The sequence below is a fragment of the Pocillopora damicornis genome, chromosome 3 (genome assembly GCF_964200805.1).
Source record: "Pocillopora damicornis chromosome 3, jaPocDami1.2, whole genome shotgun sequence".
NCBI classification, from domain to species: domain Eukaryota; kingdom Metazoa; phylum Cnidaria; class Anthozoa; order Scleractinia; family Pocilloporidae; genus Pocillopora; species Pocillopora damicornis.
Genome location: NC_142672.1, coordinates 22,422,288 through 22,434,582, shown reverse-complemented (window position 1 = coordinate 22,434,582; position 12,295 = coordinate 22,422,288). Strand labels below are relative to the sequence as shown.

Below are 12,295 nucleotides of genomic sequence, written 5' to 3'. Positions count from 1 at the left end.
TGGATAAAGCGAAACTCCAGGAGTTGCTTTCTATTCAATTACGATAAATGGTACGATGCAAGGACCCAACATCTCATAAGGATAAAAAAAAAAAAAGAATATTGGAGAATCTCCAAACTGCCCTTTCTAACCTCTGAGCATCATTCGATACAAAATTTATTGGTTTTTTTTTCCCTGCTACAATTCTCTGAAGATCATTATGCTTGAGTACGGTTATAATCTGTTAAATCACGAAAACATCTCAATAGATCATGAATAAGCATCTAAAATTTCTTGGCTATTTCAGAGTTCATCGTTTCCATTTTGCGACCAAAGTCACAAGCGATAGAGTTAAGCAAACAAAAAAATCATGCATGAAAACACAATTACATGCAACTTGCACAATGAGTAATAAGTGACAAATTCTAAACTTCTCGAGAATGATTGAAATTCTCTTTTAGTCTTTATAATATCAACCGTGATTAAAATTCCATCTTATTAGTGCACGAGCAGCAGTTACTGAGATGGCCACCACTGACGTGCAAAAAGTATAAGGAAACATTCCTGTGTCTTTCAGCCAAGCCCTGCTCAGTTTCTTTCCATTACTAGTGTACAGCTAGGGAAGGGAGGAGAGGAAAAAAATTCAGCTGCAATTTAACATCTGAAAGGAGTTTCTGTCCTCTACCATGGGATTTTCTTTTTTGATGCATTTTCAATGATTTAGACCTTCACTCTTAACTCCATTGGCTTCACTTTTCCTTGCATAGGAATTTTTCACCAGTTCAGCGAATATTCCACCATTCTGTATCAAAATTTCAGGTTTATCAAATTCCACCATTCGTCCGCCATCTAGAATCAGCACCTTGTCATAATCCATAATGGTGTTCAGGCGATGAGCAATGGTCAGCACTGTGGAGTCTTTAAATTTGTGACGAATGACTTCCTGGATCAAGTTGTCTGTCTTGAAGTCTACATTGGCAGTGGCCTCATCCATGACGATAACCTTGCTCTTCTGAACCAATGCACGAGCCAAACAGACTAGCTGCCTCTCACCAACACTGAAATTAGACCCGGTTTCGTTCACCCTGTACTCAAGCTGACCAGGAAGCTTTTCCACCATGGCTTTTAACAGCACTTCTTCAAGAGCAGTCCAAAGATCCAGATCTGTTTGCACTGAAAATGGGTCAAGGTTTCTCTTCAAGCTACCTCCAAAGAGAACCGGGTCCTGCGCAATAACAGCCATGGAACGCCGCGCCGTCTGAAGGTTAAGAGTTCCGACATCGACACCGTCAATTAACACCTGTGACCAACAAATGGAAAGTTAACTACATCGTGATAAAATTTTCGAACTATTTGATGATTATCTATCATGGATTGCTCTTCAATATTTTTAAATGTCTTATTCTCTACGCCAGGTTGTTCAAAGCTTGGTTAATAAAACCAACGGTTATTGTGAAATCTGATCTCAGATTTTTCTTGAGTACGCCTCGGCCGGTACTCAAGACAGAGGGCACAGTTTTTCCAAATAAGAACCGACCTAGGCTGGTGAATGACATTTTCATTTTTTTCCAAAACTTAGCGAAATTCTCTCCGAAAAAGTGCGAATGCTTTAGGGCCGTAAATACGGCAAGATCTTCCACAAACTGAACAATTTTTGAGCGAGTAAATGCTAGTTAAAATAGAGGTGATGCAAATAACAGAGAGAGGCTTCACATTTCATTTGCGTTATGATAAAAGTGATTTAAAAGGCTTCCAAACAAACTTTGAAACATTATTTTTACAAGTATCTGTCACAATCTGACACCTGTCAATTAGAGAGCGTGTAAGAAAAAAAGGACTGGAGGACTTTGGCAAGGACTGTTACGACAATGTTTTCTTCAAAAACAGTCAATGATCTCACGGCAAGTATTATTCACTCTCGTCGACGATTAATTCATGTACGAAGATTTACCTCTGTTCATTAAGTAAACGGCAAGGAAAGTAATTTTAAGTTAATTCAAATTTTTTTTATTTTGAAGTTGTGAGAGTCTGCTCGTTTGTTTGCTGCAATAGCGTGTGTAAATCTGGTCTTTCCTCCACAAAAACTAAATTCGAATGATACGCTCCAATTAGGCACAAGGGGATTTAATGCGGCCTTTTCTCATCGAATTCCTTCAGTTTCTGTTGTGCAGCTTATGGTACAAATGTCTAAATTTAATGGACTTGGAAAGACTCACCGAGAGCGTGTATTTGTTGTAGAACTGAAATTAAAACTTCGTTCGCCCTTTCTCTACGAACAAATTGTTTGAGAAAATTCATTTATTAAATGAATGAAAGTTCCATCGATTAGTTCAACTGTAACCAAATACCTCACGTTTTAACTCTCTAGACACTCTTTGTGAACTATTAAAATTTATTGCAGACGGTTTTTCAGTCGCTTGTCAACCAACGTAATGACAGTACTGCTCATACAAAAAGGTTATTCTGAAACCAATATTTTTCTGTCAACCAAAGTGATTTGAGAGAGAGAAAAGAGAGGATTAATAAGTTATTTATCGGCTTGTGGTAGTGACCGACGTCTTTGCTTAAAATACTGCCCAGCTGGAAAAACGATATATATTTATGAAAAATGGTAACGAAAGTAGGGATGTACTCGGCGATTCACGAAAGCGTTACCGTTTCCCGTGGGCAGAGATAGGAAAATACGGACCGCGTAAAGAACCAATCAGATTGCAGGATCCTTTACCGTGCCCTTTGAGATAAAAATAAATAACACTATTTCTGTTTGATTTTCAGTGTGGTATGGTAGTGCCAATTTTTCCGAAAAATGAATAAATGAATTAGTAAATAAGTGAATCTAAGTCATTAGTTACATTAGAAAAATTCCCTAATTACATTACAAAAAAATAAAACTACTCGAAAATATGATTGCTAGTTACTTTACAATTAAAATAAATCGTTATCAACGTTAATTTGAAGAAGCATTTTGAAAGTCGAATACAACTATTAATCTTTAAAATCTTTAAATTCATCGAGGGCTTACACAAAATTATCTAAAGCGTTCCTTTTGTTATCGCAGCAGAACATCGAAAAGAATAAAGCCATCTGCTGCTGTATTTTCTCTGGGTATTTCAAATCGGTATAAGCTGCCGACACCTTTCACAACCAATCGTAACCTAATCATGTCATTCAGATATCCACTAAGATTAAAACCGTGAATAACCTTTAAAGTGAGAAGTAAACGATCCTGAATACACATATCGTTCGAAGAGCATTGACTAACTCGCTAAAAAAGCGACACAACGCCACCTTTTATTTAACAAAGGAAGCAGATGACAGATTCTGATTCAGAAGTGACTTAAGCTGAAAAAGTGTTCGAAAGCAACCCCCTTCGGAAAAAAGGAATCAGTTCATAAAAATGGCTAATTAAGGTCATCAATGGCTGTGGTTATGCAAATAATGACACCGATAAGGCTATTACAATATCAAACCATTCTGGGGATTTTCAATACGTCATGAGCAATCACACTTGAAATCAAGACATGACCGCATTGTTTTTTCGCATGCGTTTTTGCGACATCAGTTTAGAGCACTGGGTTCGTTTTTTAACATTTAAAGACTGCGTAGATACCTAATGTGAAATAACCTATTCTAACCTCTCCTTCTGGTTCAGGCATGCGTAAAAGGGCTGCGACAATGGATGACTTGCCAGCTCCTGTTCTGCCTGCAATACCTATCTTCTCCTTGTCAGCGATGGACACGCTGATGTCTTTCAAAACCAGGGGACCACCTTTGGTGTACCTTAGGGACATCTTGCTGATGGTTAGGTTACCCCGCTGCGGCCAGGACGATGGAGGACAAGATCTTGTGCTATATCCTGGCTCAGCTTCTAAAGCAGTATACCACATTACTCTCTCTACAGATGTCATATTGTTTTCAACTTCAGAACTTACTTTGACGCCGTACTGTACCTCATCCAACGATTCAAGCAAGAACGAAAGGGACATCCCTGCCAAAGCTAAAAGATGGTTTTTGATAAGATCATCGGTATGATTAAGGCGCGAAACGCTTCTTTATCGTTTTTATAATGTCTATGTTTTGCGTCCGCACGTCCATCTATGTTACTGGTTTTCTACCCGGCTTTCAATCTTTATGCCTTTCGGTTCAATTAGATTTGTCTATCTGTTTATTTGGCTAGCTGTCACTATGTCTGTTTATTTTCTCTTCTGTCACTTCGTGTTTCTTTGTGTCTGTGTTTAGGTCCAACGTGGTATGTAGTAGTTCAATTTTTGTCTGTTAATTTCATTATGTTTGTTCATTTGTCTTTCTGGATGCTTAGGCCTGCATAGCTTTGCCTTTCTCTGTCTATCAGCTTTTGACAGCCCATTGGTCTTTCGCTTCATCGCTTCGCCACCAATCACTGAGCAGAACTTCAGCAAAAATCTGTTTCTAAAACGGTCGCATCTTAGAAACTCTGAAAAAAGGTGCAACGTTACCTGGGCTTTGAGTGACAAGAACTGCGCCAATTGCCACTGCAGCTATCATTAGACTGCAAGCAGTAGTCATGCGCACACTAAGCCACTGTGTGCAGGTGATTACCATGATTGCAGATGATGTGTTTTCATCCTGGTGTCTTAGAAGATGAAAAGAATCAAGTTGAATGGTAAGACATTTACACTAAAAGAATCCATGAGAATTTGGAATGAGAAAATGGAAAAAAATGTTGAAAGAACCCAATAAGGCAGGGTAATCTCCCTTTCTCTCTCTAGTTTTTTGTCATTTTACCTGGTATTTGACATGGTTAAAATCACTACAACAGTTATCCTTACCAGCCAATCACAGCTGAGCACTTAGCTTTAAAAGGTGACACGTCCCCAGTAGAAAGGACAACAACAGTATGCATTACCAAAGTCACGATTTGCATAAGAAGTGAGTTAATCATGAAAAAACAATAAGTTATCATTACCAAGTTTCATTACCAAATCTCGAACAGCTTTATCAGGGGTTTTAGACCGTACACTTACCTAAATAGACTCTTCAAGAAAACCTGCTCCATTTGAGATGAGCGAATTACTTCAAGTCCGGCGACGGTTTCTAAAATGTGTGAATATACGGGGCTGCAGGTGATAGCCTCCAATCGTTTAATTTCACGAGATGACTTTATATAATATCGTCCATAACATAAGACAACTGCAACGACAGGAATTGCCACTAAAATAAGCCAGGCGTTGGCTGCAATAGGAAGAAGAACGGTGCTGATGGAGAATAAAGAGACTTCCACAGCCAGGAGAAAGCGAGTAGGCAAATCATCGTCCATGACACTGATATCTTTAGAAAAACGATTTAAAATGCGTCCAACTGGAGTTTTGTCGAAAAACAGAACTGGTGCCTTTAGGACAGCCAAGACCATCTTGTTATGCAACATTTCAGAAGCTAGGAGGAGTGTAAGACAAACTAGGAAAGACACAACTATGTTGCCCAAAAAGGATGATCCAACAAGAGCGCCGTATATTCCCAATGTCGTAAAGGATCTTTGTCCTTCCTGACTCATTTGCGTAACCTGGGAAGCCCACCAGTAAGAAGCAACCAGTAACCCTAAAGAGAACAAATGGAAAATAATAATCCTAAAAGGTATGTTACTGAAATTAAATCGTTGGAACGAGGAGTGAATACTTCCAGTAGAGATGAGCAGGTATCTATATTCTGAGAGAATCACTTTATTAACAATCTGGATTTCAAATACCTGGTCTCTTCGGCTCCAACATAAATATTTATCCAACGAAAAAAATTAATTTGCAATGCAGATCTGATTGGGCAACTATATTGGTTTCATAGAGATCCTGTGAGGTAACCTTAACCAAAAGAAATTAAAACTTCGATGTTACCCATACCAATGAAACTGGAACTATATAATTACAATGTTGTTCTAATACCTTTTATGCCAAGAACAGCCAGAAAAAGGCAGAGCACAAAAGGAACTCTCAGGGCTGTCCTGATGTAGCTCCAATATATCTTCCAAGTAATGGAACCAGTATTGCGGTCTTCTTCCTCTACTTTTAAATTTTGATCCCCAAGGTCTTCTTCATGAGGAAGTTGAGTTGGTCTATGCGGGGGTGATTTGCATGTCGCCTTGGCACTTTCTGTTTGGGAAACAAACTGAAAAGTTTTGGAATCTTCCTCCCTGAAGCAATGTCCTTCCTCGACTTGGACACCGTTGTTCAGCACCATTACGTTAGGTATGTGAGTTAAGTAGTTAAGCTGATGCGTCACCAAAACACGAATCCGGTTTGAGAGAAATCCACAAATGCAGTTATTAAAGAGATGCTTTCCAACTTTAGCATCCACTGCACTGAGGGGATCATCCAGCAAATAGATATCTGCAGCAGAATACAGTGCACGTGCTAAACTTACACGTACACGCTGACCACCACTGAGACTTACACCACGGTGTCCTATTTCGGTCAAGTCTCCTTTAGAGAAGTTTTGTAGGTCTGGTTGCAAACAGCAAACATCAAGAATTTCGTTGTAACGTTTAATGTCAAGGTGTCTTCCAAAAAGAATGTTGTCTCTAACGGTGCCCGAGAAAACCCAGGGAATCTGTGGAACATATGCGACTGTTCCATTAAATGCCACTGTTCCACTGATAGTAGGTAGCTCTCCAAGAATTGCCATCAACAGAGAGGACTTTCCACTCCCTACTGGTCCTGTTACAGCTAACATCTCACCCTGGCTCACAAAAAATGTAACGTTCGTTAAAGCTCTCCTGTCTTCACTTCTGTCCCATGAAGCCGAGACTCGAACCATAGATAGCCCGTTCTTTTCTGTATCTATCTTCGTTGGAGTTTTAGATACAGAGTGAAGTTTAGTGTCTCCAGATCTGAAGCTCTCTGGTCTGAAGACGGCTGTACTGCATCCTTTTCTTTTCAATCGCCTATTCTGCTTAGCGAATAGAGCCGATGTTAATCCAAACTGCCTTAACATGAACTTCTCGATTCTTTTGACGGCAATGTAGCCTTCGGCAACATAGGGTAGTGAGAAACCCATGGCCATTGTCACAGAATCATTTATTACATTAAGGCAGGAAAGGATTGTAAACATTGCGAAAGCAGTGATCTGTTCCCCGGTAGCGATCAAAGTTATTATAGATAGCAGACTGGCCAATGGCGCTGTTGTGAAACCCACGGAATTTAAGCCGGACACAATGAGCCCTCGTAGTTGGACAAACCACATTTCTCGCCTATGAAGGAAAATGATTGGCACATAAATAAGCTGGTCTTATTTCCTTTTGCTAAAACCGGGTCTTTTTTTTGGGACTTGAATCGGAGACTAAGATGTTAGGTATGAAAATATTTCGCCTCGGTTGATCATCCCTTTCAATAAGCAACAAGGAGAAGCGTGGAAATGAAATCGTTTGAAAGCTAGTTTTTTTTTAATGAAAATATCAAAACAGGAATACGTCTAGACTTCAAGGCTTGAAAGCAAACGCCTTCGGAGCTGTAGCTGAGGACTACGGATATAAAGCTATAAAATAACAAACCCTATGAATCAGTCACAAAAGTTTGCCTGGATCGAAGGTGGAATTAAAAGCTCCCCGGTAATGGTATTCCGTACCACTAGGAACTTTAAATATAACTTCATTACTTTCTTTGGTGTATTTTACCTCCTTAGTTGATTGATTATTTCAGCAAACTTCATTTCCCAGGCGTGTATTTTAACAGCCCGAACGTTATGAACAACCTCGTTCATAACTTCCAGTCTTTTGTCTCTGGCCTCTTGAGTTTTGAGGCGTAGCTTTCCACTTTGATGTGACAGTACAATGATGCAACAAATTAATAAAACATAAAATGAAACTCCGGCAAGAGCTTTCCATCCGATCAAGGTCAAAAGAACAGCGCAAGCAGCCAAAATCTCGATAGGAAAGAAAACGATATTGGATAAATCCCAAACAGCTTTTTCGATCTTCCGAGCATCGTTTGACACAAGATTTATGGTCTTTCCTGTGATAATTTCCTGAACATCACTTCGCTTAAGCTCGGTTAGAATCTGCGTAAAAGAGAAATGTTACATAGCGTTTAGTTAATATCCCAGGCAGCTTATCTATCTAAACAGAATTACCATGAGTTGTTGAACCAGGGTTAGAAGTGGTTCTAAGATGCATCGGATGGAATCCTATCACTGGAAGGAAACAAAAACATCGCTCCACGAAAACTATTAGACGAAATCAGCTGTTAGGGTAAGACTCTTCGTTAGCGTCTTTTATTACTAAACCACAGAGGAGGTATGGAAAGAAAACAGATCTCTGAATTCGCCCCATGTAGGCAGAGACTCGATTGTGCTTTATCCCCATTTTGAATTTGGAAGCGTGGATGCTAAATATATAACCCTATTTTTACATGACCTAGTTGCTACATCAATGCAATAGGATGGTGGATCAAAGAGGCACTTCCGTCTTATTTTCGGCACCTTCCATCCCACCCATTGAAATGAAGCTGTGTAAAAAGCAGCGGACCCTAGCGATAACAAGATCAAGAACGTAAAATTAGGAGCTACTTTACTATTCTTTGATTCAAATCCGTGGCACTCACCTTTTTGTAGATAAGCCCGATGCACGCCACTTTCAGTCGTATCCCCCATATTTTTGTCATCCCAGTGTAGTGATTCTTCGTCAGTCCCTTGGTTACAACAACAACAATTATACCACCAACAAATAGAATGGTAGAAACAGAATATCCCTGCTGTTCCTGCTCCAGGTATGACAAGAAAAACCACAGCAGCAGTGGTAGAAAAACGGAGGCAAGAAGTCTCAGTACTTTGAGAATAAACAGCGTCATGTACGCTCGCCATGAGAACATACGGGATAATGCCCTCCACATGTGAGGTTTGCAACCTTGAGCTCGGCTGAAGTAAACTTCTCGCTGCCATTTAATTTCAAGTTTTAGAACGAGTTGATCCATACTGTCTTCCTCGCGAACGGGAAAAATGTCTTCCTTTCCCAGTGGTTTCCTGCTGCCAAGTTTTAAGACGGTGTTCATCCACTGTAGTGTTACTCGGGAGAGCCAGTTTGCGGAGTCATAAGGATGTGGGGCTGTGGAACGACTGCTACCCGCCAGTTCATCCCTTTCCATATTTCAAAAGTAATCCTTCCTTTCCTCCTTTTGCTTGTTCTGTAAAAATAAGACAACAGGTAAACCCTTAAACGAGCAGGCTGTGTAACCCTCTCTATCGAGTTACATGCAAGAAGAGAGGGGAGGGGAGGAGGGAGGGTGGTCAAATTTAATAGGAGAGGAGCTCTAAAAGTTGAGGTAGTTTTTTAAGGGATCTAGCGGTGCGGAAGGCACGACGTATGATTTATAAGCTTTTGGCGTAATAACCGGGTATTCTATCATTAGACTTATAATTACCTGTTTAAGTATGCAAGAAACATTTAGTAATTGCACATCCAGTTAAAAAGCTGACATTTAAAGAGAGAGCTCTAAGCAGTCGAAAACAGCCAGCTATAAGCCGAGACCCATACATTATTACAGGACTGAATTGTTAACTACAGGAAAACCTAACATTTTCTGAAAAACTAACTGTGTTGTTAGGCGGCATCACCAGTACCTACACATCCGTAGTATCTATCAAACAATCTCGTGCAGAAAACAGCCAAGTTACATCGATTTGTAATCGCATCCCGTCAGCATCACGGTTATTCCCTATCAAGAATCTTTAACCATCCAATTAAAAGTTAATAACCAATGATTGCATATTGTGTTTCCTTACTTTAAGTTAGCTTATAAGAAAATACATCCCGATTTAGTAGAGTTTCCATGCGCTAGAAAATTTTTTTAAAAACTTTCGGCCATAAGCCGAGACCCCCTCTAGAGCGCCAATTTTAATTTACTTCAGTTTTAATTTGTGTAAAAATCGCTCGGCTTATAGTCGAATAAATACGGTAAGTAAATAAAAGGACTCGACAGTGCGTTTTTAACTAACTTTAAAAGCTCCGCTGATTCAGCACTGACCTGAACACTGCGACTGTTATACAAATGCCTCGTGTTAGAAGCTGTCCATTTGCACGCAATCTATGTGGCGTGAACAAGTGAGCGTTTCTCCTTAGTCCAGTATTTCTGAATTGCGGTGTAAAGTCAAGAGGCAAGCATGAGAAGCAAGAACTTATCGCTGCCAACTGATTAAATGAAATTAACGTGTGATGTAGCGCTCGTAAAAACTGGTAGATGAAAATCTTCTGTCGAAGATGTATTTCGTAATTTAAGAAACGCAACGCTGTGGTTGATTGACTGTGATCTAATTATGGAAACACTCTTAACTTCAACATGCAAATTTCTTCGTTCCTCTCTCGTTATACACCGACTACCTTAAAAGTTAAATCATCCGCTTCATTATTTTCCATAGGACGTTACAAAAGTTACCGCCTTTCTGTTTATTGAAGATTATGAAATTAATTTCTTCAGAATCACAGGAATACCATCTCGTTGGTATGCTATAATCATTGCTACAACGCACTGGAAGTCATAAAAGCGACTTCACTTTCCACAGAATTTAACAATTATTTGCCTCAGGCGAAGTGAATATTACTGAATAATCCCCAAGACCATTCGAGGAGATTATTCAATGATATTCACCTCGTTTGAGGCATCGAACATCGCGCTCTCTGAAGGTTCAGAGTTCTAATATCGATACCGTCAATCAACACTTGTGACGAACAATTGGAAAGTAAATTATATCGCATTCATATTTAAGCAGTTAAAAACTGTTAATCTATAAAATGAATATCAATTTCAAATAGGGAATATTATGTCTTTGATCAAGATAGGCCGTCTTCCTGGTGCTCCCAAAAGATTATTTTCATTGTCGAGTAACATTCACTGATATTACACCAAAAAATGCAACTCCTTTTTACATACCTCCTAAAAATATTAGAACAAATATTAAAACAAATATTACACAGTTTGCGTTACGTCTCCAAGGACCTAAACTTTTCAATTCTCTTCCAAAACTGTTGGAAGTCTCATATTAATTGTGAACATTAATCCTACGTTTACTTTCGCAATTTTCTCAAGCTGCTTAAGTATATGAATAAAGGAGGTAAGTTTCTGAAGAAACTGTGGTGCTGCATCGGTAGGACAATATAACAGGGAAATTTAGTATTATCAAGTAATTTAGTATTTACTAAGTTGATAAGTTAACCGTTAAGCTAACGGTGACAAATTTAAGTTATCAACTTAAATGATAGTACTAAATTGCCCTGCTTAAGGATATGTTTATTTGAGTGCTGCTATTGTCGTTGTTGTTATTATCACTCTATATAACTAATATCTCACTTTTTAAAATATGAGGAGCCTGTCGCTCGCTTAAGAGTTTTGGTTTCTTTTCGGTTTTCTTTTTGGGTTTCCTCGCCACATGTTAAATTTTCGGTTATTTCACATTCGTGTATATGTAATTGCTTTTGATTATCCTGATGTATTATAATTACAAAATGGCTTAAGAAACAAAATAACAATGGGAACATGCAAGGGTTCCAGGAGAGGTTCGTTGCTTTATTTCAAGAAAGTAATGGTAAACTGACTGAGTCAAAGGTTTACGAAAATTTCAGAGTAAAATAAGAGAACCACTGAACTATAGTCAATGTCAGTTCAAGCATATAAAAGAACAGTAGCAAGCAATTACTACCCTCTCTGAAAGTTCGTACTGGCTGAAATCGTTTGCCTATTTGCAACAATTGACAACTAGTGATTCTGATCGCCTTTACTTACTTGTTAGCATCGTCTTCCTTGTTTTTGTTAAAAGACTGACCAAGAGTCACTTTCATGGAATGACAGAAATATGGGGCAAACGACTAAAAATGGCGACCATTGAGCTCATTTACAAGAGGTTAAGATTTAATTTCTACACATCTCAAAATGAGTGTAATGGTTTAAATGTGGCACCGATCAGATTAAAAAGCAACGTGATTTCTGTAGCACCTTTTTGCTCACGTTTATTTCAAAGTTTCTTTTTTATTTTCGTAAAACTGTTAGATTTTTTCATTTTTTGTGTTTAACGAGACACAAAATATAACATTACAGGAGAATTATTTTCAACAGGTACTGTTTACATGCTCTTTGAAACCGATCACGCCTGAAATTCACGATTTAATTAATGATGACTTTAAAAGGTGCTAAATATCGTCAGATAAATTAAGAAATACATGTAATTCTAAGAGTGGATTACAGTCCTTAGGTTGAAAGAGGGCTCCTATTTCCTTAACGTGGTTTGAGGTGGAGTTCGTTTTAATGGTATGGCGTGGTGCAAATGCCTTACTTGTGGTCCGAGGACAACACAAATTCAAAGCACA

The 12,295-nt window shown here is 38.8% G+C and overlaps 1 protein-coding gene across 1 annotated transcript; it reads right to left on the bottom strand.

Annotated features, from left to right (window-relative positions):
- Positions 1-155: 155 nt before the first annotated feature.
- On the bottom strand, positions 156-10,205 carry LOC113668449 (ATP-binding cassette sub-family C member 4-like). Its single transcript, XM_089199410.1, has 8 exons — positions 9,963-10,205; positions 8,544-9,122; positions 7,619-8,001; positions 5,892-7,195; positions 4,983-5,553; positions 4,455-4,591; positions 3,615-3,976; positions 156-1,279 (listed from the first exon to the last, which is right to left on the bottom strand). The coding sequence occupies exons 2-8, from the start codon at positions 9,081-9,083 to the stop codon at positions 692-694; spliced, it is 3,885 nt and encodes a 1,294-aa protein (XP_089055536.1). The 5' UTR covers positions 9,084-9,122; positions 9,963-10,205; the 3' UTR covers positions 156-691.
- Between the last annotated feature and the right edge of the window lie 2,090 nt (positions 10,206-12,295).

Excerpts from the sequence above, each read along its gene's own strand:
- LOC113668449 (XM_089199410.1), bottom strand. The coding sequence starts at position 9,083 with ATGGAAAGGGATGAACTGGCGGGTAGCAGTCGTTCCACAGCCCCACAT. Across the intron at positions 8,002-8,543 it reads TCGGGCTTATCTACAAAAAG|ATTCTAACCGAGCTTAAGCG; the intron begins GTGAGTGCCACG and ends TCTTTTACGCAG. Across the intron at positions 5,554-5,891 it reads GGCTGTTCTTGGCATAAAAG|GGTTACTGGTTGCTTCTTAC; the intron begins GTATTAGAACAA and ends TGTTCTCTTTAG.